General features: G+C 44.2%; 1 protein-coding gene across 1 annotated transcript; it reads left to right on the plus strand.

The window, feature by feature from the left end:
• The first annotated feature begins 1,152 nt into the window (after positions 1–1,152).
• On the plus strand, positions 1,153–21,312 carry BFSP2 (beaded filament structural protein 2). The gene is made up of 7 exons (XM_032991285.2): positions 1,153–1,684; positions 10,097–10,179; positions 12,107–12,263; positions 14,583–14,744; positions 19,425–19,556; positions 20,040–20,260; positions 21,069–21,312. The coding sequence occupies exons 1-7, from the start codon at positions 1,229–1,231 to the stop codon at positions 21,070–21,072; spliced, it is 1,215 nt and encodes a 404-aa protein (XP_032847176.1). The 5' UTR covers positions 1,153–1,228; the 3' UTR covers positions 21,073–21,312.
• Positions 21,313–26,972: the final 5,660 nt, after the last annotated feature.

Here is a 26,972-nt window from a genome sequence, read left to right on the forward strand (position 1 = left end):
TGGGGGACCTGACTGTAGGCAGTCTTGCAGTTCTCAGACTTAAAAAACAAGTGAAACACACTCCAGCCACTAACCCAGCGAGCCAGGATTAGGCACCCACGGAAGGCAGGGATTTCTGATTTATTCCATCTCGTCAAAGACTCACCGCCACCCCTGTACAAACCTACACGGCACTAGGGCAATGCCCAGCATCAGCACATTACAGGCGTGCCTGCAAAGATGCGCACACAGTAATCCTACACTGGAACAAGTCCGGCACCCTGGATGTGAAGCATCCCTGTGTGTAGGTAGAAAAAGCTATACCTAACTTTGTACAGTGAAGGATCCCACTGTACCATGAACACGCCCTACTTACGTACCTATAAACTACCCACCCGATCACTAGTCGCTAAAGAGCAGTGACATAAAAAGAAGAGCAGGGGAGAGCTCCCCCCATCCCTTGCAATGAGTCTCAGGGATTGCTTTGCCCTCTTCTCTCCCTTCACAGTTGACTCACTTTGTCGCCACGTTATGCAAAAAGTGAAGCAGGCCCTTGTGGGATGGACCAAGTGCAGTGGATAATGTGGCATTAAACCGACTGAGCAGGGGCAGACCTGAGGGTGCTTGGCCCTAGCTAAAACCCGCTGGGTTTGGGGCAACGCGCCTTGGTCGGGTGGTGAAGCCGAAGCGCAGAGAAATCCAGAAGCTGCAGCGGGGCCGAGGGAGCATCTGAGGTGCTGCGGCAGCGAAAGGCTGGTGCAGCTCGGCTCAGCCATGGCCCTGCTGGCTCCTCAAAAGTTTGGGGTTTGCTAACTTTAGGTAACACCTCGCTGCAGGAGACTGTCTGGAGCAAGCATGAGTGCGAGCAGCCAAGGTAGTAGCAACTTATGTCTAGATACCTGTGGATGTAAGGGTAGGAAATCATCCGGGTGTCAGCCTAGAAAACACTGCTGGTATTTTAAACACGTACATTATACTGAATCCCCATCCCACTGCCCCTGTAAACACCATTGTGCTTTTTCATTTGCCACATTTGCAGCAGCAGCAGCAGGGAGATTTCCCTTGAAATGGGATTGCTGACCCAGCGGCCGCCCGGACAATGCGACGGGCGCTCCCGGGCAGCACAAAGCCCCCCCCTTCCAGAAAGCCATCGCACAAAGCCGAAACCCTGCGCGAGCCCCAACCTGCTGGGCTCGGCACATCCCTCCCGCCAGTGCCGGGCTGAGCTCGGCGGGCTGGAGCAGCCACCATGCCCTTGCCGAGGCGCCGGTCGTCCTTCTTGGGGCAGCAGCCCTCTCCTTCCACGGCCGAGGGCTCGGGGCCACCCGGCCGCCGGGTGAGCGTCGGGGGTGGAGGGAGCCTGTCGAGACCCCCCGGCGTCTACGTGGGCACCGTCCCCACCGGCGGCGTGAGCAGCTTGGGCACCCGAGTGTCCCGCAGAGCCCTGGGCATCAGCAGCGTCTTCCTCCAGGGTCTGCGCAGCTCCTCCGCCGCCGTGCCCCTGGCCCCAGGGCTGGAGAAGGGCAGGGGTCTCTCCTACGAGACCCTGAACGGCTGCTTGGTGGAGTACATCGAGAAGGTGCGAGCTCTCGAGCAGGTCAACCAGGAGCTGGAAGAACACATCAGAGTCTACCTGGACAAGAAAGCGGCCAGCGTGGGCAGCTGGGGAGCGCTGCGGGAGAACTGGGAGGCCATTTACCACCAGGTGGGTGCCGGAGCGGTTTCGGCGGCAGCGGGGACGGGGAGGGGGAAGCTTCACGAGTCATCAGCAACCCTGAGCGGGGAGGGTTGATAGCGGTGATGAATGCCGCTCGATTTCAAGGCGAGGTGCCCTAGACAGAGGGTTTTAAATCTATCTTCATGATAATTAGCATTTCACAGTGTGTTGTGGGAAATGCCCATTAAGCAGGAGAATCGCCTCAGGCATCCTGCGCACGGGGGCGATTGAAATGCACCCCAAGGCGCAATAGCCTGGGCTGATTAAAATGGGTCATTTTTTTTTTTTTTTTTTCTTCTGAATTTTTTTTTCTTAGCTGTGGCTATTACACTGAGCATCAAAATTATTAAAAGAAAACTGCTAGGACTCAATTAGTTTATCCCTCAACATGATATCATTACAAGCACGTTGTTATCTTTTTTTTATTAGCAATTCAGATTTTTACTTTATTCCCTCGTTTGCTTAACCACCTTTTCAAAAGCTCTATTTATTTAAAAATTAATAATTACATGGCTACAAATGAGTGACTCCTTTCCTTCCCTTTGTCATCCCCCTGCCATCCCTTACTCCCACCTTCTCCGTACGGCACAGGCTGCGGGTTCTCCGGGAAAGTGTTTATTGTGAGGATGCAAAATGGTGTTTGCATTGACCTCGTGGACAAGAAGTGGTTCCTTTTGCTGACCAGTAAGACTTTGCAGGCCGATGTCCTGCTTGCAGTGAACACAGGGCTCCGTCCCCCGAGGTCTGGGTGTACCTCACAAGTCCCAGCTTCTCGACTCCCAGCCAGCAGGAGCTGGTGGGACCCCAAAGAGCTGGAGCCCAGCATCTTGCACATCTCTTCCCCGCAGCGTGGAAAAAGCTGTTGGAGGGTCTTCCGAAAGCCTGAAAGACAACTTTAAGTTCCCCAGGACAATTGTGTGTTCTGCCTTGGGCTGGCCAGGGTTTTGCTCTGGAGTAGGAAAGAGGAGGCATTTTTACAGCGCGCTTCATTTTTAGGGCAGACCTTCAGCCAGAATGCTACAAATGTCGTCTGAACCCCGAGTGCGGCAGCATAAGCCGTTGTACAAAGATCACGTCAGCAGAAACACCCAGTTAAGCACCGACTTTTAAAGCTGTTAACTTTTTGTCTTGGTAACTGACTTTGCTGCCGCTAATCCTGTAGCGCTTCCTGAAGGGACTAGCTGCTGAAGGCAATGGGTGCTCTGAATCTGGGGTGCTCACACAAAGCCGTGCCCCCGAACCCGTCATCTCGCTGGGGTAGATGGGGGACTCTGAGGTGAGATGGGGGGGGTTCATGCTTTGCAGCCGCCATCCCATGTTTTCCAGACAAGTCTCCCATTTTGCAGTTGTAGACCTCACCTGTAAATCCTACCGAGGCTTGTGGTTAAGACCAAAACAAAGTAGGACCGTAGGTACTTCAGGCAGGACTGTTTGATTTTTCTTTATATGAATCTCCAACAATGTAGTGCAGATGAACCTACTCATGTAATAATTTTTCATCCAAATTGCCTTCCTTTTAACCTTTCTTTATACTGTCATCCTGCCACCTTGCCTTTATCTCCCTTTCTTATAAGTCAATAAGAATAGCTCATGATGAAATCTGGCTTGAATATTGGACTCTTCCTATAAAAAATCAGAAAAATAAAGTTCTGTAGTAATATCATTTGCAAGTATCATAGAACATATGAGAAGATTGGCATCATCCATATCTATCTAACCATTAAAACACATTAGGCAATACATAAAGTTTTCCAAATTACTGCAATTAAATCAATAAAAGAGGCATCACTTAGTGGGTTTTGACTTTCTCAGATATAATCTGAGCTGTTACGTACAATCCTGACTAATAGGCTTCTTCTCTTTTTTTATATTAAGCATCTAACCAAAAATGAAAGTAGGACCTCATCCAGCACAAACACCGATTAAATCATTCATCCTGGAGCTAATTGGCAAAACTATGCCAGCATCAACACTGAAACCATCACATTTTTTAAACAAACATCAAGATCAATTGCTGCAGAAACAGCTGCAATCACCCAAAGTCAGCACCCTCCTGCCACAACGTGTCCCAGTAGGAAAAGTAAAAGGTGTTCAGAAGTGAGGTGTAACAGAAATGAGATACCTGGCAGATACATTTCTAGATGTAGTTTTTGTAAATAAATTTAGATTTTCTGTAGATGTCCACATCTCCCTTAATATGACATATCCTTTTTTCGGCTCCCTGCAAAATCTGAGGGTTCATTTTGACTCCTGGCCAGCCCTGGGCATGCAGCTTGGGGGGGGGGGATGCCTGGCAGCCATAAAACCCTTTGGTGCCATTCGCATGAAGCAGCTGTTAAAGTTTTGGGGTGGAAAGCCACTTGAGCAGCCACCTGCTTAAACCCAAATGCCCATGATAGGAATCATTTTTGAAGAAGCAACAAAGAAAAATACACAATTGGGGAGGGTCTGGACAGGAGCCCCTTCTTCTTGTCCTGCTAATGAGAAGACAAGGATACAGCCACGCAGGACTCTCCTGGTCACAAAATGTGATGGGATCATCTCCACAGTGGGGTAGGAAAGACCCCAGCAGACCCGAGGTCCCATTTCCCTCCTGCCCCCCCTGGCATGCTCTCCAGCATCCCAGATTTCGGGTAGTTGTCCTCCCAGGAGAAAGAACTGGGTGCCAGCATTTCTCCCACACACAGAACTAGGGCAAAAAATGTAGCAATGAGTGATTCAGAGGGTAGGAGTGAGGGTCCCTCGGGGAAAAAAAAACACTCGTGTTTCATTGCAATTGTCAGAGCTATTACTGCAGCAGCAGATCACTGACAGGAGCTAAATGATGGGAAGCCACTATCCAGCTCACAGCATTAATTATCCGCCTGGGCAGCTGGTTTTTAGCAGAGCAGGTGGACACACACTAATTGGGATAGGCACAAAACGGGAGCATTTTTGCAGGAAATGAGGGAACTGAGAAATCCTTGCAGAGAGGAATTCATGTGACAGAAATACAAATTAATATCATTTTACCTCAGGCATACCCCTTTTCTCCAGGCTTCCTCCTGGTCTTCTTGTGGAAAATTCTATCTCTAATCAAATGTGTCTCTTCTGCAGAGTGAGAGGTTGTTTGTAATGGCAATGCCTTCCCAGGGAGCAGGGCAGCACCCGGGAAAAGCAGACACTCGGAATAATCTCAGCGAGTTTACGGAGAGGAAAGGGTAGCTCAGCCTCCGTGACCATTCAATTATGGCTGCATGGGAGACACAGAGATTTATTTTGTGTATGAGATGGCAAGTAGCACAGTTCAGGTGACAGGAGTAAACACAGAAGCAGAAGAAGTCATCAATGTCCTGGACCAATTTTATCACTGCCGTGACTCCTGCTCAAGGCTGGGAGCATTTGAGACATCACCAGAGTTTTTCTGTAGAGATGCTTTTATTTGCACCTGGCTTTACTGTCAGCATTTACTCAGCGTTAATAGTAAGCCTGGAGAATATACAGGACTGACAGCCCGAGGAATCGCCGTATTTAGACTCACACCCAGTAATTTATTTGCCGTGGGGCCGGGAGAGCTGCTGAGTATTACCTGTAACACACTCTAAGGCAACACAGTGCATGATTAGCATCCGTAAACTGGTGAAATAGCATTCTGCCGCTGATCTAAGGGCACAACAAACTCCCACAAAATGGCACAGAGCTTGGTCAGCCGCCATACAGAGGATGGCAATCAATTAGTTTTAATTAAGTCCTCTCAGCCTCCTCCAAGGGCGTACCCTGGGACTACCTTCACGTACAGCTGTGAGGTGGGGGCGTGAGTTTTTCTCCTGATGCTCAGGCAACATTAGAGATTTTACAGATTGTTTCCTCCGGGGGTATCTCCTGCTTTGAGAACCAGGAACTCTTTGATGCAGTCCTGTTTACTCACAAAATATTTGATATATAAATGGAGCTGTGTTTTCCTGGATGCAGCAGGAATCAGCAAAGGACCCATCAACCTTCCCAGCCTCTCTCCAGGCATTACCTTTCCCAAGGCGATGCAACAAACGCCACTTTTGCTACCTTTGACTTTTCCTCCTTCAGGCTCTGAGAAGGGGTTCAGCACAGAAAGCGTGACTGAGAGCATGATGAGTTTACTGCTTGGCATCTGAGCAGCAGGCACTGGGTTGCATGATTTTAGCCTGATTTAGCTGTGAACTACAATGTGTAGAGGCAATGGGCTGATATCAATCACTTCCTTCTGCGTGTGGAAGGAAAGACTAGACAGGTATCTTCTGATCTTTCTCCACGGAGGCATCATTTGCCCTAACTGAAGTGAATTAAAAAGCCAGATAATTTTCCATTACTTGAATAATTAAATCATGAGATTTATTATTACAGACCATATCTGAGGCCACAAATTCAGCAGCATTCAGATTAGGCATTTGTAAGAATAGGAGAAGTCTACAAAGCTATCGATAAAGCATAGCTAAGAATTTGAAAGGCATAGTAAATCTTGCAATTCCAAACTTGGTCAGATGTCTGTTAAAAATCAAAAGTTGTCAGCCACCAGGGATAAGTTGTCCCATTAAGTGTCTGTACCGCATCATCCTTTATCAAGGCTGGAGTCTGCAAACTCTCTTGAAGCAGCTGGTTTTCCTTGTTGCCAGTCATAACGCAGTAAACGGGCCAATATGTTGATTCAGAGTTTGATAAGGGTCTTTTTTGCTAAAAATTAAAACTGTATTTTCATGTCCATAAAATGACACTGAAATCAGAGAAGATTGCTGCTGCTTTCTAGTTAAGCTGTTTTATACTACAAATATTCAGTGTTAATTCAAGGCCTGAAAAAAAAAAAAAAAACAAACATGTTCAAAAGGTGTATGTGCATCACAGATGTGAGTGTTGAAAGATGGTACGTGACTTAAAGGGGCTATTATTAGTAATAATATTTGCATTTTGATAACACTTCCCATTTTGGCGATTTAAATGCCACACAAACATCAGTGAATTAAGCCTCCCAGAAGCCCTGTGAGGCAGGACAGAATTTTCTTCTGCTTTACAAGCAGAGGAGGCAATGACCAAGTGCTTGCAGCATTGCGAGTCCTCTCATTTCTAAGGGACACAAAGAAGGGTGTTTCCTAAACTGCTGCATCATGTGTTTTAGTATGTGTGTCAGCAAAGTGGCTACGAATCCATCTCACTACTGCTGCATGTTTGCATCCAGCTGTTGGTTATTAGAAGAATTAAACCAAACAAAAGAGCCACTAGGTGGAAGTCTTGCATCTCTTCTTCTCAAGCCTAGGAAAGGGCTTTCACAGCTCATGCAAACCAGGGAGAATTTTTCAGGAAACCTGGTTTCTACATAGAAACTACCGTGTAATTATTTATCCTTCAGGTTCACTGTCAGATTTAAAGTGTATACAGATGATTTCCACGAGGGCTAGAAAGGTTAATGTCTGCTGGTTCCCGCTACAACACTCATCCCTGAAGCTTTCCAAATATTAGACTTTTTTATACCATTTTTACTTACATGGCACGGTTCAAGTTTGTGTGCAGTTTTGGAAGGCCCTGGACTTTCTCACTGAACGTTTGGCAGTAGCTGCTGATCTATGAAGAGGGGAGTCGGGTATTGACCAAGTCCTCAGGAGTGTGGTACCAGGGTTCTTGTAAAAGCATCCACTGTGGGGCAGGTAAAAAGTCACCTCAAATGATTCAAAAAACCCATAAGACTACTACTTTCAAAAAACAGTTTTTCTCCATATAGAGGCAGAAATCCAGGCAGTGGCAATCAGCAGCTATTCCCTGCCTCTGCTTTCGTTGCAGCCCAAAAATCATTTTGCACTGGATTCAGCCTCTAAACTTAGCCATTAACATACCTTTGAGTGGCACTGTGCAGCTCACAGGATTTAATGTTACCTTTGCTCATGGGATGTTCCCAATTCCCTCAAAGACATTCATTTTCATCAGACTTTAGATCAGATGGTGTCACCGCATGGACTCACTGCTGAAGGCAAATGTGTTTGTTTTGACAGGGCAGGGCAAATCACAGGGCAGTGTTTCTTCTCCCTGATTTGAATGAGGAAAACAATGAGAATCTTCTGTGAAGATCCACACATGTATGAGTTGGCAGGAAGACAAAATAACTTCTGTAGTAAAAAAGAAAAGAAAAAAAAAAAGAAAGAAAGAAAAAACCAACACACAATCAAAAATTCAGAGCTCGAGTGAAAGAACTGCCTCTACCTCCATGATGCTGCCATGTAAAAACTAAATGTCTTTTCTCCATCTTTCAGGAGAAACTCAAGTCTCCTGTGCAAGGGGACCTGAGGACAGCAGAGCAGCATGTCCCCAAAGTCCCGGCTCTGCCCAGCCACTCTCAAATGTTGCAGAAAGGACAACCCAAACGTTGGGGAGTTAGGTCAGTGCTGTTAAAATGGGCCTGCAAAAAAGCAGGGAGAAGGAAATAAAGGGTTGAACAACGAAGAAGAGACAGTTGTGTGTGCAAGGGAGCACATAAAAGTCTTTTCTGCTTGTGTGCTGCACAGCAGGGAGGGCTGGTGTGCCATCAGATATCATCTCTTTGTCCACACCTGGGGCTTTTGTAACATCTCTGGTTCCTACGCGTTCACTGCGCTCTCTTAAGTTTTTCATGCCGCAACTGGGGTTTTTTACCCCAGTAGCAGTATTCATGGGACCTCTCTCCTCCATCTGGATGCTATTTTCAGGAAATGTGCTGGAACTACCTGTCTCTGAGATGTCCTGTCCCTCTATCCTCTCAGTTGGAACTGGCTAAGAAATCCCACAGTTATTAAGGAGAAATTGGCCGCCTGTGCAATGACATGAGCTCTGTTTCCTTTGGAAGCCAAGCCCCGAGCTGGAGCTGGCAGGAATGGAGCTCCTGCCCTAGACTTCCAGCCACAGCCACCTTCCCTTTTTGTCCCTAACAGTAGGTAGAAGTAAGCAAATCACTTTTTTTAACTCTCATGCCTCCTCAGATTTAAAAGATGCAGACTGCTTTTAACTTCACGATCCATTATGGACTTCTCAATGTGGCAAGTAGGTTATTCTTCCAGATCTCTCCTTATTAGATGCCTTCATAGATTTCATATTTGTTTGTCCAAGCATCTATAAGACATTTGGAGCAGTAAGCCACTTTTCATGAGGGGGAATGCTAATTACCACATAGAAATGCTTCAGCCTTGCGTGTCCACCTTCACCCCATCACCAGGCAGCAGGCCAAAGAGCAGGTAGGACCCTACTAAGGCAACGATCCCACTTGTGGCACTTGAGATAACTTGTCTGGACGAAGCCTTGATGTCTCCACATCGCAGGGCCTGTATCACCTCAGGGAAGCAGAGTGCTTCGGGGGATTTGCAATCTCATTTAGTTGCAGACTTAATTATCTAAAGAAACATTCCTGCTTCAAGAACTCTACTGGCCCACTTAAAAAGCTGCTTTTAATCATGTGGTGGTTTAGTTTCAACTGCAAATCTCCATGGGTGTCTCCTGAAAAAGACCAGAGATGTTAAGTTTAGCTCCTCCAGAATGACAGCATGGACCACGGGATGGCTGCAGTCCCCAGAGAGTTGTTTGCAGAGATGATCGCTCTAATCCTGGTAACAAATTCAGCATGTCTTCGGTCACCTCCATAGCTCAGTGCACATGTGACTCCAGAGCAGGCAGTGGTCTTTTTTTACCTTTTTATCATTTTATATAACCCTCTCGAATCTCAACAAGCTGCTATGTCACAAGCCCTTCAGGTTTGGTTGCCCCCTCAAGTGTCTCCTGGGCATTAAAGATACCCCCCCAGAGCCATAGCAATGATACCAGTCTTATTTGCACAATCTTTCCAAAGCATTTCACATTCAGTGTAATAATCTTTGAAGACTGCCTGCTTCTCAGGTCTCATATCTATCGCAAGAGCTTACAGGATCCCATCAGAGAAGAAAAACGACGCTCTGGGAGCTGAGGACGGCTCGCAGGCGGCACGAGCAACAAGTATTCCTTGGCTCACTGAAGAGGACGACCCTGAAGAGGACTGCTGATATGGGAAGTAGAATAGGAACCGCATAAGTGCTACTTAAACTATATCTAGAAAATAGAAGTGGGCCCTAAGCGATGAACGTACCTTGCGCACGGTAATGAATTTTGCCCCTTGCAACCAGCTGACGATCAGAATAAATGTGTTTCCACAAGAAGATGAATGCTTAGGAGCAGTGAACAGTTTGATGACAAATTACGGCCTATTTGCAGAGAATTTGTGAATTTATATGTACAAAATTAATTGATTAAATTATCTGGGATGAGTCACTTGAACAGCCCTAGGCTAAAGGATTATTTTCAGAATAAAAGCTATACATCTGCTTAAGATACATGTACAGTGCATGTAACTAGTACGCTGAAGCTTTTCATTGCTTGAGCTCTGTTGTCTTTTTCTTCTAGGTGGGCGAAGCAGTACTTGAAAATGCTCGTCTTATGCTGCACACTGAGAACATTCAAGCCTGTGCTGAAGATTTTAAAGACAGGTAGTCTTGTGGTGGCACCCAGCTGGCCACTTTCTTTGAAACTTTGCCTTGGCAAACGCTTACTCTATAGGAGAGTAATGATTAGTAAGTAGAATGGGCTCATTCTTTTAAGTTGAATATTCAACCACCTGACTTTGGAGGGGTTCTGTGACAGCAAAATTATTATGATACTAACATCATTTTGTAAGATTTTGAAGATTTATAGTAACAAAAATGTGCACTAGCTAAACTATTTAAGCTATCCTTTGATATACAGACATTGATCTCTTACTGAGAGGCCAGTATTCATTCAAATTTGGGCTGAGATTTTATAAAGGCAAACTTCCACGTGATTTTTTTAAGTTTTAATTTTCAGTATCACGCAAGTTCTCAAAGTAATGATCATTCCGCTGCAAGAGTTGAAAAGCTAAAGCTGTACCACTACAAACAGCAGCATGGAAATGTTAGATAAGAAAACAGAAATGGTCTGCACTGGTTTTCCTTGTATTCACTGAGGTAGTTAATAGTAAAAGAAGATCTTAAATACTGGCAAGCTACTTTTTAAACACCTTTCTGTTTCAAAGCCTAACATTCATGTACAGGAGTGCATGAATCTCTAAATTTTAGCCAGGAGACATGATCCTTCTAGCTTTTACTCATAATGGACTCTTTCATTTACAAGTCACTTTTTTCAAGATCTGAGACACAAACTGTATTTCAAACTAGTTGATTTTTATTTCTTATGACTTTTATCATCCCTTAAACTTTGGTCTCTCTCTCTGGCATTATTTTATTTAATTGTATTAAAAAGTGTGTTAATCATGTTCTTAAGTTTGCCTTTTATTTCAGAAAGGTACAACTCTGAGATAATAATTTTATGGCTTTACGTCCAGCAAGCTACACTCATATTTTAGGCAGTTTTAAAAAAAAAAAAAAAAAAAAAAATGTCAGCTGAATTGGACAAGCAGTCTACATAAAAAAAAAAAAAATGCCAAATCACTTCACAGTAAAAGCTCCTAATTCTCACTGGGATCAGCTGCCACTTTCCCAAGCTGTTGAACTCCCGGCAAGGAAGGTGGCTCTCAGGGGGCAGAATACGGGACTTGTTTATGAAGCCGGCTCCCATCTAACCTGCCAAACCCCCTGTCTAAGCTCCCTGGCCACCAGGTCCCAGGTTGGATGGGTTTGACTCAAAAGCCTCCCACCCAATGAGATTTGCCACAAAACCCGACCATATTTTCAATGGAAAGCCTAAAATGAAATTGAGAGCAACACAGCGAGCAGCGCTGTAGAATAGCAACTGCCAGCCACAACTTTCCCTACCATTGCAGCCATGTCTTAGAAATGAGTCATTTGCTTTAACAGCAATTCTAGTTGACAAACCAACCACTCAAAATTCCTCTTTGTTGTGATACTACTGGGATTTGTTCTTAAGGATGGGCTGAGACCCTGGAACATAGACCAGATTTCCATCAGCATGTCTGTTAGTAAAAGTAATGCTTGATGTGTGTGTATTTTCTTTAACCATAGCTCTGAAAAGTTTTTATGTAGATGAATGAGCAATCATCCTCATTTTACAGCCAACCAAACAGAAAAAAAGCTATCCATAGTCATACTGTATATAAATACCAGATCTATCAAGAGAGCACGTGCCTGTCCATGTTTATTCAGGATCCTATCAGGCTGATAACCACTGTAGCACAGGCTGCTAACTTGGCCTCTTTTAGTGTACTCCGAGTTAATGACAGGGTACTTCAGGCAGTTAAGTTCAAGTACAGTGAGACAAGGTGAGAGCAAAGTGTATCTTCTGTGTTTCTGTGCCTCTGTCTGGGACACATGAGCTAATTAGTACAAACGGTGTCATTTAAAAAAAAAAAAAAAAAAGGCAAGTTTTTCTTGCTGAGCTGTGCTGTATTAAGGTTTGATTTTGTTTTTTTTTTCTCTGTAGGTATGAAAATGAGCAGCCATTCAGAAAGGCAGTGGAAGATGAAATTAATTCCCTATATAAAGTGATCGATGATGCTAATTTAACTAAAATGGATCTGGAGAGTCAGATAGAGAGCATGAAAGAAGAACTAACTTTGCTGTCAAAGAATCATGAAGAAGTAAGTCCAGACTCGGGACACTGCAAAGCCAATGTGTGCCTGTTTCATTCAGTTGGTATCATACACCTAGTGCAAAGCAAACACTAAAAATCTCCACCTGCCATGTCTGGGTGGGTGGTTTCTCCTGAAACCTGCTCCTCTTCCTCTCTGTTAACTTAAAGCACTAATCTCAGGCATGATCAAACTACTTACATTTAAGTTTTAACACTTTCTTGTCCGATAAACACGACCTGCAAGAGATGTCATTATTTCCTGCTTGACACCACACGACGGTCACGGGTTTGCACAGTCACGTATGTGGACATCTCAACAGTGAGGACTGATTCTCAGCCAGAGATGTAAAGAGAAAATGCATGCGCAGGGAACAAGCTCTGGTCCTGCTGCACTGATGCTGAGCAGGTTCTGCTGAAAATAGCCTGCTTGGCTTAGCCAGCTGCTCCGTTCCTGAAACCGAGTCTCTCCTGAGCAAGGCACCACTGAAACAACTCACAGGGACATGCAGCTAGAAGGGAAGCCCATTATTACCCAATTTTGCAATACTTTCCCACTTACTCATTACATTCACCAGTACTATTTGCCTGAAGGTGGTTTACTCTCTTCAGCAGGGGTTTCAGGATCAGACCCAAATCATTATCCTTACTGATGGGGGCCTGAACATGCAGCTAAAATTAACCCCACATAAGGGACACCAAGCAGTTGTGCTGATGCCTCAAAAGTAAAAGTGAGATTGAATTGAGATGGCTCATGGAAGCGAGGCACTATCCTACCTTACATTTCATCTGGGTTATTCCTCAAACCACAAGATTTCAGCAACATTGGCAGGTGTATGGAGACTTGGCTTGCCCTTCCCTACTTTCATGAGTCTGGTCCTAAGTCTGTCATTTTGCAGAAAATAACTGCATGGCATGAGGAAGATGGAAATGGGTTTAGAAAAGAGGGAAACCAGAAAATTGATAGAAATACACAAGATCCCCTTTAAACCTCTGTATATTGCAATGATCACTGTGAAACCAGAAAAGCTGGCACTGGTGCTGTTCTCTGCCCATATATACGGCATAGCGAGAACAACCCCTTTCCAACAGCTCCTCTCGCTCCACATTTAGCCAGCAAGGACCCCCTGCAGGGTGGAAGGATGCTCCTTCCTTTACCTATTGGGAGGATCTGAGCATTCACATAACCACCCCAGCACAGACCTGGTTTTCCCATGGCAGCAGCACCAGGGGTGAAGCTGCTCAAGTCACAGAATAAAGCCTGGAAGCAACTATTGCAGTTACTCCAGCTGAACTCTGGCACAATAAAGTCCCAAGGGCTTTTCTGAACTAATTCAAACCTTTCTTCCTTCCAGTGCACCCACTAGGAAATCCACGTCAACTTCTTTTGAAGTTTTTGTGAACTTGGAGTGGGCACATTTCATAATTCACATCATTCCCATCTTTTTCTTTTTTCAGTACCGTCACTGTCAGGGGCCATTGCTTACAAATACAATCCCAAGATGCTTTTACACTACTTTTTTTTGCTTATGCCATTAGCACATATAAACAGATTGATGTAACAGAACTGTGGTGCCAGATAGTTGATACATGTGCAAATCCCATTTATCCTTGTGTTCCTGAACACAATGTACAATGGATGTGTTACCTTTGAGTGTGTAGTTCTAGACACACTGTTTCTCTACTGCTTACAAGTTTTTGGAGCACTTACATATAAGGAAGGAACAGAATGTGGTCACGGAGAAGGACAGTGCTCTTCACCTAACATGCACAGGCATACAAGCACACAGGTGGCTCACACACGCTGCGAGGCTGTAGAGCTCCTGCTGTTTTGCACGACTGTACCTCCCAGCAGATGGATGTCTACGTTATTGTGCGGTGCAGCAGAGAGGGCAGAGCAGGGTTTGATTAGCTGTAAGCTGCCAGCTCCTTGACCCAAAGTCCACATTGCAGCTTTACTGGCAGTATCGTTGTGGTGAGTTCGGGTCCCAGGCGTGCAGCATGCCTGTGTCAAGCTCTGACTGCTGGAGAAACTCGCCAGGGTGAGAGGGCTGCTCCAGGCAGTGCCTTGATGCAGGGCTTCAGTCTGCGTCCACCAAGGGGGAAACCACTTCCAGTACCCCATATCTACAGCAAGACTCCCCATGCAGAAGGAAAGCAAATCCATAGCTGAAAAACAAACCCTCCCGTGCATTAAATCATGAGTGTAGAGACACCTTTCAGGACCAAATTTAATTACTCTCTCTGTGTGTGGCACCAAAAGAGCTCTTCCTCAAGTCTTTCTGAAGTGACCATTCACCTTCTTTTATGTCTGATATTTTTGTTCAAGGATGTAAAGGTATTATACAAGCAGCTTGCTGGATCTCAGCTGGAAGAACTTGATGTTCCCCTGGGAAGTGGCCTGGACGACATACTGGAAAAAATCAGAATCCACTGGGAGAGAGACATTGAAAAGAATCGTGTTGAGACAGGTGCCCTGCTCCGTACCAAGGTAAGGACTCTGTAACCCACTCCAACATTTCAGGATTTGAAGAAAACACAAAATCTGTGCCTAATACTCTGCAGTAACTTTGAGGGTTGGGTATTTGGTTTTTCTTTAAATGAAAAAGATGGTAAAAATCTGAAGGATTTTGGTCCAGGTCATAAATGTCAATGGCTTTATTGGGATGCACAGAGTTAAGCAGTGGTGGAAATGGCCCTGCTGATATCACAGGTATCTGTGGGAGCCTTCTAAGGGCTCTGAAATGCTGGCTAAGAAAAACAAACTTTATCAGCTGATACCTTCTGTGTAGGATAAGCCACAGTCATTACCCTTCTTACTAGGGCTGTTCCTCCACTGAACAATTTACAGGGGTCTATAAATCAAAAGAGCAAAACACATTGTTCCATACTAATGATACAGCTACAGACTCCTTGTGGGTTTCTCCTTGAAATTGTTTCCTTTGGCAGCAGTCGGAAAATTGGATATTAACTTAGAAATGAAAAGTGATGATAATAGACATTCCCTTCAAAAATCCTCTCCTGATGCTGAATCTGAAACAGCCTTTTAATGAAGCTTTTTCTCTATCACGAAGGATCATTCTATTTCCTAAGTGGCTGGCTGAAGTAAGTATTTTTGCAGAGCTGAGGTATTAATTTCAGTGGACGATCCTATACGTTAGTAGCCATCTCATTCTGAGTAGACTATTACCGCAGAGCATGCACAGCAAAACGTAACTACAGCTGTGCTATAGAAATATTTAGCAGAACATAGCCCCCCCCGTTCTGTGGTACAGAGCTGCCATGACAGGAGTAGGGGATAGTGAAGGTCAACAGCAAGAAAGAAAGCAAGAAACATGTTTTCAAAGATATATGCAAGCTCTGAGCAGGTGTTTATTTTCAAAATAAATAAGAGAAATCCTGTGACAACAGAGATACCAAAAGTGCTGGGGATTTTACAAGAAGCCAACCAGAGGAGTTTATCCCAGAGGTACCATCAAGTTTGTAAGTGTGACAGACTGTTACTAAGCAAAGTTCTCATAAAGTTGGTCTGTGGGGGCCTGATTTTCAGCTGGTACAGCCCGAAGGAAGTTGGTGACACAGTAATAAACTGCATGAGCCCAGAGAATACCTCCATACAAAGCATATGCAGCCCTGAAAAGTCAGAACATCCTCAGTAGCATCCTAAGCTTTTCCCAGAAAATCTGTTCCTGGCCCATGGCCAGGTTTCACCAAAATGAGCATTACTCTGATGGCACCAAATTCTTCAGTGTTCCCACTCTCTTGTCCTGCTTGTTCTGCCTCCTCCTCCTGTGCAAACACACCCTCACAACTTCCTTCTTCCCATTTCTTGCATACCTTCAATATCTGGTCTTTCAGCTGCTCCGAGATATCATTTGGGGAGTAAACCACCAGCTCACACTAGACTGATCACTGGATCCCACTATCGTGTCTTTGATACCTAACCCATCCCTACTTGTCCATCTTAATCTAAGGTCTCACTAGTTTAAGTTGTTCCTGTTTTGTCTGTGAGGTTTTTGTTGTTGATTTTTTTTGTTGTTGTTGCTTTTTGGGGTTTTTTTGTTTGTTTGTTTTGTTTTTGTTTTTTTAATGGGAGGAAGAATCAGAATATCACAGATTTCTGGAAAGATCAATTCTGGTTCTGAGCAGGTTATGATACGACATTCTAGGAAGTTTTGTCCCCAAATATACTTCTCATTAAACCCAGATGATGCAGTTTTGTATCTCATACAGTTTTGTATCTCATACAGATTATTACTATTCATACAGATAACACGAGTTCATCTTTTTTCAGCTAAGCTTGTGGACTTCTGTCATTTTATGTGGCTAAGTTGCACCATTTTGTTATCCACGCTGAAAATTTGCCCTCACTCTTTTGCGACATCAGAGGAGGGAAAGGAGTTCCCTCCTCTCCTTTGCTCTTTGTTACTAGTTTTTTCAGTCTCTCTCTGTGAGGTTTTCCTTGGTCCCTAATATTTTAATTTCCTTTCTCTGCACCCACATTTGGCATAGCTGTGACCAGATGACACCAAGATATTTCAAATTATGTCCTAGCACTGACTTAGACATCAGGGCAGCATTTTCGCTATTTTCTGAGTAATTCTCTGCTGCATTTGCTTTGTCTTCTGTCTAGGCTTGCAGTCTTGACTAGATTTTTCAAAGGTGTTCAGGCATCAAAGCATACCAATTTACATTCATACATAACTGGGTTTCACATGGGACTTTTTTAGATGAGTAAGCAACCTCAAAACTCAAGGCCACTGGTTTGACCTCTTCACTTTTTTTCCCGTAATGCTCAAAACCTTTCCCTGAACTGACACAAGTGATTTAAACCCTTGTAAGTCATGCAAGCTTTTAATATTTTCCCCCAAAAAATGCTTTACTTAATGATGTGGTGCTGTTCACTCCCGTAGTTTGAGTCCACACATCCACCCCTGCTCATTGCTAATCTGTATGGTTTCCTGCCATCCTTAAATCCTTCTAGTTCACAATTCATCACCAGGGCAGTAAACTTTGAGGCATCAAACTGTTAAGCTCCTGTCATAATAGAACTAGACCTTAATCCTCCTCCCCATGTCCTGTCTCTTGACCAGCAGTTGATCCATGGCAATGCTCTGCCCTGAGCACACAGTTACACAGCTCTGTTGTCCCCTACGCCAGGTCTCATAAAAGATTTTGAAAAAGCTTGTGAATTATGTCAATTGTTTCTGCCTTCTTTGCTACTTTGCTAACACATTCCCAGAACTCGTAAGAGCTTATCAAAGACACTTTTCTTCTGCAGATATCAAGTTGACCAGACCCTGGATGTTAGCGTTCTGTCCCTAATCATCCTTTAATTATCTTGGTTCCATGAAAAACAGACTAATGAGAGATTCTGCGCTCTTGCACAATGCCTGGCTCAGGACTGTGCAGACGTGTTTGAAATCCACACCTTCCTAGGAAACTCAAGCACTAAAATGATTAAGATTTTAGGAAGCGCAGAGCTCCCACAAAGCAACTTATTGCCTAGTGAAGAGGGCACAGAGACTACGTCTGCGCTTCTCCACAGCAGGAGCGGCAAAGCTGAGGCCAAGTCTCATGCCCAGCAGCACCTTCCACATGGACTCTTGGGGTCACTCAGCTGGTACTCCTGGAAGGAGGATGGGGAAACCTTGTGTGCACCAAAAGATTTAGAGCTCGTTCAGTGTGTGATTGCTTGCTGTGTCATCCTCAGTACTTAGGGCCCGATGCGGCCACCTCCGTTGACTCCACCTGCCTGTTCTATCATTCACATCACCGACATCAGGTAGCTGCGACAGCTTTGGGTAACCCCTGGAGGAGTTTCAACATCACCTGTGGTGAGGGCAGGTGGGATTTATAGGTAGCATTTGGGCCAGCAGCAGGGTAAATGTGAATGAGAGATGCCAGGCTTCAGGTAATAGGTATAGGCTACAAATATAGATGCAAAGGCACCCTCCCTGCCCTATGTATCTCTTTAAAAAGGGGGATTTATAGTCCTCGCACCACAGTGGCATGCAGGGTACACTCTCAACACAATTTAGGAGACACAAACTACTCCAGAGTGACAGGTCCACTATCACTAGGCTGGGTTCACCAGGACTAGTGAGGTGGGATCATATGTCTCTGAAGCACAAGCCCCTATGAAGTATTTCTGGAAAATACAGGCTCTGTGCAATTTGCTGGAAAGGAAAGTTTTGAAATTCAGCTCTCTGCAACACAGGTTCATAAATCCTAAATTCTGTTTGAGACTTAGCTGGTAATACTTAAATTACCTTTTTCACCTGAAATGATTTCATTCACAATGACCAAGGTGTGAGGTTCACATCGCGGTACAAAAACCAACTATAAAAATGATTTCTGGTGCATGGTCCCAGATTTTTTTTTTTTTAAATTTTATCTTACTTTTAAAATAAGAGAATGCCTAATCAGAAAAGCAGGACAGGGTCAGGATGAATATTTAGAGTGGAGTGGAATTATTTTGCATAGTTTAACTTTAGTGTCAACCAGAAGAAATGTAGGTTTTGACTGAAGAATTGTATTTGCTAGAGAGCCCAGAGCTCTGAAAATCTTGATCTCAGCCCTCATTAAAAAGTATAGAAATTTAATTTTTACAAAAGTATCTTTTCCTTCACCTATTTTCAAGGAGCCTGAACTAAATACATATAAAAACCCACACGCAAAAAGAGTATGAAATTGCATAAGAATATCTTAATTCAGTTAACAGGAATTATTTTTCTCATCTCCATGATATGAATTGCTCTCTGACTCATAGAATCCTATGTGAAAAATCAAGGTGTGAATACTTCTGAAATCCAATAGACTAAGTGAAAACAACTTTAAAAAAAAATATTATACTATAGCTACAAAATGAAGAATTACAGCAACATTTTATTTTTATAGGTCATTTAAAATGTGCTAGTATGAATGTTGTACAGATTTTGTTGGCAGAGATAAAATATATACACTTATATGAATAAGATATTTTACAATAAATGCGTAGAATAATTGCACTAAGAAGTATCCAGAATTATTGAACTGAGGGATTTAACATACAAGAATCAAACTTAAAGTCAGAATCGCCACAAACTGTGAAAATATTGTCAGTCTGATACATAAGGAAACTAAACCAAAATTTGAGTAGGCTGTGACAACAGTCACCATCTCTTACCAGCAACAGGCTGAAACGACGGCTGCCGTGCGAACCCAGGAGGAAGAGCTGGTGGAGGGTCTCAGAACCGAGTTCCACGAAACTGCCTGTAAAATACAGAGCTTACAAGCAGAAACCGAATCTTTGAGAACATTAGTAAGTAATGTAGGGTTTTCAGTGGGTATATTCTGGGTGAATTCAACGTGCCTTCTGAGGAAAACATTCCCATCTTAGAACGCAGACCTAAGAAAAAGTCCCATTTTCCAGCAGATACTGTTTCCAGAGATGTCAGGCATCTCTGAGCTGTTCCTGGATGACATGGTGCACTAAATGTACCACATTTGACAACCGGGCCCCAGATTTCCATCTTCGGTGTCTTCATACTCAATAATAATTTAACTGAAACTGTTGGGTGGGTAGTACTTGACAGTGCGAATAATATCTGCACCTTGTAACCAAAGTCGTTCAACCTTTGTGATGATAATATAAATTTTTCAAATTATCTCGGGAAAGGAATTCTCAAAATACTGCATCTCCACTTAAGTATATTCTATAGAGATACTGGCCAACCCTGAATAAAAACCACTATGAAGCATATGAAAACTGACTGTTTTAATGTCTGCTGTCTTGCCCTTACAGAAGAGAGGTCTGGAAAACTCTTTATACGATGCCAAGCACTGGCATGACATCGAACTGCAGAACCTAGGCTCTGTTATTTCCAAGCTGGAGGCAGAGATGGGAGAAATCAAAGTAGAAACCGAGCAGCAGCAACGGGATCGTGAAAGTCTGCTGACCAGGAAACAACAGCTGGAGAAGGACATTGCTGCGTATCACTGCCTTCTGGATGGAGAACAAAGCAGGTACTTGGCCTTAAAAGCAAGTGTGCCGCGAGGATGGAGAACATGTGCTACCTGGGAAGGCATTGTGAGGTTGCTGGAAGGAGGACGAGGGTGGTTTTCATGTTTCTAAGGCTGGGTGGTAGATGGTGAGGCTTGGAGAAGCTGCCAAAGGGAAACAAAACCCCAAATCCAGTCGTGCAGGGCTGCCTGATGTACTGGAGATGGGTGGTTTCCAGCACCGCGGCGGAAGGGCGAGGTTTAGGAACACGCCAGCAGGTCTGAGTGTCACTCCCCTGAAGATGTGAGATTAAAAAGCTACTACAGCATCTGGGAGCTACATTAGTGGCTGAAAAGCAGCTGTGTTGTTGTTTCTTGCCTTGGGTACATTATGCCTTCCTCCTCCTCCCACTATACAGTCCAAATATTACAGCGGTGGTCCTGGGGAAGCTCCGCTGCCAAGCACACAAGATCCCCGTGAAGTTCAACAACAGAATCCGGCCCACTGACCGTACCTTTTGTGAAGAAACATAGTTCAGACTCTTAGCATTTGTCCTCTGTGAATAATCTGTAAACACCTTTATGGTCGTTGGGTTACCTGGTTGGGCTTTTTTAAGATCCTTAACGACCATTAGTCATGGAACCTCTGAGAACCCGATCCACAGATTTTGACTTGCTCTTCTGCTCAGGTCAGGGAGAAATTTTGTTATAATCAGATCCTGCTGCAGTTGATGAGATTTCCCCAGCTGAACTGAGGATAGTGCTTGGGTCAGCAATTTTCCTGTTTGTAGTAGTGACTGATTTTTTTTTTTTTTTTTTTTTTCCCTTTCAGCTGATTATGAAACTCCCAGCCCACAGAAAACCACTTCCATTAAATCAAAAGAAGACGTCACTGCCAATTATGTTTGTGGAAGCTAAAAACCCATCAAAGCAGCCTGCTTTATTCAGTTTGATTCAACAATCGAAGTAGGTTGTAGCTTGAACAACTTTATTAGACCCTCCTCATGTAATTGCTTTGCTTACAGATTTCAATTTACTCATGTTGTTAAAATTATAATAAAAATAAAGAATATCAGGTTCTTTGTTTGACTTTTTCTTCCTTCCAGTATTTTTCATGATAGCTGAAGGGGGTTGGATTAAGAACGCAAACCCTCCACTTTCCAGCAAGTAACTGCTTTCTTTTTATAGTATCAATATATCAAGACTGAGCTTACCCCCTCCACTATGCACACAGCATCCACATGGAAATGGCAAGCGCTCTGTTGTGTCACAAGACCATCAGCTCACTAGTGTGAAATCTAATTAAAATAATGCTGAAGCAGTTAAAGTGTGCTATTAACTCGATGAGATACATAAACCAGCATAAGCACTAATGCAAGCATCCTATCAGTACTTAAGAAACATGTTTTAACCCTAGACTAAACATCTGGAAAAGCTGAAGGTGCAGGAGAGCAACAGCAGCTCTGTCTGCAGGCCAGGTCACAACCTTTACTGTTTACTGAGAGGCCTAGCCAGGGTGTCAGTTTGTGCAAATGAGATCCTTTTTCATACATTTTGATATTTGGTTTTTATATGCTTGGCTCTTTCTTGATAGCAACATCCCTTAAGGCAGGTTGGCCAAACTTCTTTTGAACAGGCACCCACATAGCACCAACATGTGGGAGACCCTAGGTATTTTCTCTTTTTTTGATGGTATCATGATGAAAAAGATTTGCCATCTTTCACTTCTGACTTTCTTTTATATTTTAAGTATTGATATCCTCATTGTATTGCATTTGCAGTATGGTCATATAAAGTGCTAAGATGGATCTTCAGATCTTCAGATTTTCAGAGAAACATAATGAACCTTGGCCCCTATCACATGAAACCTTAGGTAGGTGGCTGGCTTTCCTTCACAAGTACCTGTGCAGGAATGAAGCTACCCACACGTGTGTTCGTTGGATTAGGACTTTACAGTATCAACAGTTGCACAGGGTGACAACACAGTCCATTAAGTGGGCTCAAAGGCGACTGAGAAAAGGCATATCTTGGAGAACCCAATGGAATATGGCATATATGAGAGGTAGTCTGTAGATATTTTGATCTTTAACTGAAACATTAGCAAACAAAGCTGCTTAGCTAATACAAGCAATTTTTAATGACTGATAACATCAAATACACTCCAGAGTCACTATACTTGATCCACCAGTGAATAACAGGGATCAACACACAAGTGTTGTCTCCTTGCACGTTCCCCCTCCCATGGAAAATCCTTCCTCATACAGCTACTTGACAAACAATTCCTCCTTTAATCTCTGCAAAAAATCCATTTGGCACGTACCACCTGCAAGGTTTTGATAAAAAAGTTACTGGATTAAGAGATTACCCAACAACAACCGAAAAAGAAAGGCAGATGATGATGACAGATTCCTTTTTTTTTTTTTTCCCTCACAGAATGCAGGTGCCTCAGAGCAGTGATAATACCTTCTTACGTATCAGTGCAGAATTTACCAAGCTGAGACTCCATCAAGAACAGTGATGATGAGAGAAAACATACACAAACAGCGGTACAAGAGGTGTGATGGCACAGACCCTCGGGTTGTTGCTAACTGGGTGCTGTCCAGAAATGGTCACTGCTTGTCACTAGCGAAACATAACCTTCCCCTCATTCCTGACACATCAGAGAGTGCAGTTTGTGATTAGAGAAAGAAGGGGGAATCTACAAATGATTTGTGTATTTCTCCTTACCTGTATTTCTTCAATCTGATAGGTTTTCAGGTTTTCTTTACATCTCATGTGTGGTATAATTACAGTTATCAGCTTCTATAAATAATCACATTGATCCTATAGCATAAAAATATACGATCTGGCATCAGATCTCTTTGCTGTTTTCTAGTGATGCTTCAGGTATGAAAAGACACGGCTGGCTGTTGCACTGTGAAACTGTTCTTCATAAATGTCACTGACAGAGATAAACCCGGTGAAATTATGAGTCTGCAACCATGCTATGATGTAAAAGGAAGGATTTTTTAAAGTTGCTTATATGCCATTCCAAAATTCTTATTCCAACAAAACTTGGCTCAAACGATCCAGCATATTTCATAAAAATTAAATTAGATTCCCACCGAGACATCTATTAATTGGAATAGAAACAGTTTCTTGCAAGGTCATCGAGATAATCCAATATGAGGAAGTGGATGGAAAAGGAGGAAACATCTAAGCATAAATAATGAATTTCCAGCAGCTTTTCTTTCTATCCCTAGCAAAGACCAAAAGCCACTGAAAAGATTTTTGTGAATAGTTCATCAGAAGTCATATGTAGCACATCTGGCCCTTCTAAGCCAACATGCTTTCATAGTAAGTGCTAGAGCTCTTGTGAAGAAACCTCTTTCTATTTTTACAAAGATTGCTGCTAGCTACCTAGCTAGCTACTCAGCCCCTCCAGCACGCCTCGCCTGCCTGCCTGCTATCTAAGCATTAACAGTCTTCACCATGTGAGAGAGGAAATTGGGAACACGAGACACTAAAGACTTTCACAACTATGTGTCAGCGCTAAGGTTCATAAACTGATTTATCTATATATTCATCCTCTAGTGTAGCAGTTCCTCTATTAAGTACGTGAACATGTTTCCAGCTGCTTTTCCTAAGAAAATTAAAACCAGAAAACAGATTTTATCATCTCCTACTGCAGTATTTATCACACCTACATTCCTACGAAGGGATCTGTGGCATTTACTGTTACGAAGACTCAGGATGCAGTCAGAGGGTACAAATAATACGATCTAACAGCCAGCTGCTGCATAAAAGGACATTTCTACTCCCCCTCACTTGCTATGCGTTCCCATCACCCTGTCTCGTGTTAGCACCGACACCTGTCTGATGTCTCAGGAAACAGTTCAGGAAGCAAAATCAGCAGGAAACGAGCCCTGCGAAAGGCAGGGAAGCTTTCCTGCCACTCGGCTCCCTGAACCAGGCCACTGCAGGGTCAGGCGTGCACCAGCAGCAGCACAGGGATGGGAGGGGAAGAGAGACTTGTCAGGGCTGTAAAGCACGGCCGCCCGCCTCGGTGACAGCTAGTCACCGGGTCGGATGAGCTGTACCACCAAACCATATGTGTACTTTTTCCTCCGCCGCCGCCAGGCACAGCTTTTTCTGTGCCACAACTTGAACACGCACTGCTGCATCCTCCTTGGGGGGGTCAGGGGGGCAGAGGGTGCCAGTCCTATGCTAGCCCATGCTTCATTTCAGGTTTCACAGAGTAAGCAGCATACCACACCAGCTAGCAACTGGTGCTCTAGCCTATGATCCTGCTGTTGACATTTTAGCAGAAGCATTATTATACTGATTCTATGGTGAAAAGATTATTTTTAAGGTGGCTTCAAGCTGGCATTGTATAAAATTTAATACTTCAGCAAAACATCATGCGCTCCTGCCACCACTGCCTGCTTTCAGATGGCAATTACTGGTGGAGAAAAGGGCACAGTAACACCTCTCCCTTCTGGCTGTAGGAGTCTGAAATTACAGCAAACTCTCAGCGCCCCAAGGCTGATGATAGGAAGGTGAAGCTCCTGAAGAGAAGCGGGGCCCATGATGTGTGTGGCAAGGGCTCCACCAGAACCCTTCTGCAAGCCACTCTGCACCTGAGGGCACCTCCTCCAATTTCCTCTAAGCAGGTGTCTGCTGAAGGCTGACTGAATGAAGCGTTCCCCTTGTGCTCTGCAAATGTCAGAGCAGTTTGCAGTGCTATCACCTTCGTGTCGCAGAATGGAGATAGTTAGGTACGAAGAAGTAAGGAGAAGGCAAAACACTGGGTGAGTGGAAATGGGAGTCTGCTCCTACCTCTGCCCAGAAGTTGCACCGTCACCCACAGCCCGCTTCGGCTTTCCTTTTTTCAGTTTCCCCACATGAATAGTGGCTGCCGCATCACTTCCCCTGCGCGCGGTGGTGCTTCATTCCTCAATCTTTATAAAACACACCAAGAAGCACAGGGAAAAGCGTCATGGGAAGGCCCAGCACAGCTGCGGGACGGCGGCGAGCGGTGGGCGGGCACCACCGTGTGCCACAACAGGCAGCGTGCGCCGCTAACGCAGGGGAGGAAAGAGACAAAGCCCTCAGAGCCCTCCGGGTAAATCTGCACCAAGAGCGTGGTGCCTTGCCAAAGGCTGGTCACACAGCTCCGCGGGATGCAGCGCAGCAGGAAGCTGCCGGCCCAGCTCACGCTCCCATCACGACGACGACGACGATGACGACGGGGCATTCTGGGCAGATCCCTCGCATTACAAACTTCCGCCGGTTCACGCCCGTGAGCCATTCTGCAGCCAAACATCCTCTGCGTAAGGATTGGGGATTGTTGGATTTGAGAAAGGAAAAGAAAAACCCAGAAAACCTGACCTTTTTCTATTTTTTTTTTCCCCTGCAGTTAACATTTTACATGGTAACAATCTTAACCATAAAAGCTAACGCAATGCAGAGCACTTCAAATGCCGTGCATCAGCACGTTTTCACAATTTTACATAAAAATAAAACTAGAGGTGGGAGGCAAATCCAAGCATAACGAATGCTTCCTTTACAGTGCCAACTGAGACACGTCTTTAAATCTGAATCTAAGGCTTCCAAGGCCTAAAACGTTGCTGCTATTTTCCATGGTTTCTACTGCGTCTGTTCCAGATTTAACAACTGAAATGTTTCTTGGTTGAAATTGTTTCTCTGCTCCTTTCTCTGTGAAACAGCTGAAATCATTTCTCTGCTCCTGACAGGTATTGAGTTTCTAATCCAGAGTTGGTCTTTCCAGCCTTACAGCGCTGTGCTTGCAAGGGACAAGTGACACAAACTCTAAAAGCAGCAAAAAGGCATCAGGTTTGCATTCTTCAGCCTGATATTAGGGGTTATCCATAATAATGCGGTGAAAATGTTTTACCAGCTGCTGAAATTAAAAAAAAAAAAAAAAAAAAAAAAGTGTTGCTTAGAATCAGACACAGCACTGTACTTAGTGGCCATTATTAGCTTATCTACCACAAAAGCGGAGGGATAGAAGTTGTCTGCTTAGTTGCATATTGTTATCAGTGCTGAGCCTGCAAGTCACGGCACAGTGGGGCGGGGAGAGGTGTCAGCTTCCCGGGCAGCGATGGAGCACGAACGCAAGGGAAAGAGACACTTCGATAGAGGGACGTCACCCCCCCTCCCACACCCGGCTGTCCTGTGGCACATCCTCCCCGCCACCTTCGGTCAACCGGCGGGGAGCCCCGGTGCACCAAGGAGGCACAGAAAACAGGACGCGGCTGCCGAATTTTCTCTCTACCTCAGTAATCATTCCCAGCACGAAACAGAAAGCGTCGCTGACCACTCGGTGTTCTGTGTTGCAACTGTTACGCTTGCAATTTTTAGTTCTCAGGGCCTGCTCTGCACAGGATGAAATCCTGCAAGTGAACAGAATGTGAACTGTAGTAGAGAAATACAGGGAAAGCGCAGCATGAGAGACATAGTTAAAGGATTGTAACAGATCTCCCAAGCACAGGACACTGGACTACAGTGATTCAGTTACAGCTACCAAATGCTTCACAGAGTATTGAAGCTCTTTCTGCAACATGACAATGGCACCTCCCCTGTTTGTGTTTTTTTTTTTTTGTTTTTTTTTTTTTTTCTCAAAAAAGGTGAGAATTATGGAGGGAAAACACTAAGTAACTATTTTCACAGACGCAAATTATAAAGAAACTGTCAAACACTCTTCAAAGGTCAGGAAAAGTTTTAATTTACATAT

This window comes from Tyto alba, unplaced genomic scaffold (assembly GCF_018691265.1).
Source record: "Tyto alba isolate M040663 unplaced genomic scaffold, T.alba_DEE_v4.0 Super-Scaffold_46, whole genome shotgun sequence".
NCBI lineage: Eukaryota > Metazoa > Chordata > Aves > Strigiformes > Tytonidae > Tyto > Tyto alba.

Coding starts and splice junctions, on each gene's coding strand:
- BFSP2 (XM_032991285.2), top strand. CDS start 1,229: ATGCCCTTGCCGAGGCGCCGGTCGTCCTTCTTGGGGCAGCAGCCCTCT. Junction 1,685..10,096: donor GGGAGGCCATTTACCACCAG/GTGGGTGCCGGA, acceptor TTTTTCTTCTAG/GTGGGCGAAGCAGTACTTGA. Junction 12,264..14,582: donor TGTCAAAGAATCATGAAGAA/GTAAGTCCAGAC, acceptor TTTTTGTTCAAG/GATGTAAAGGTATTATACAA.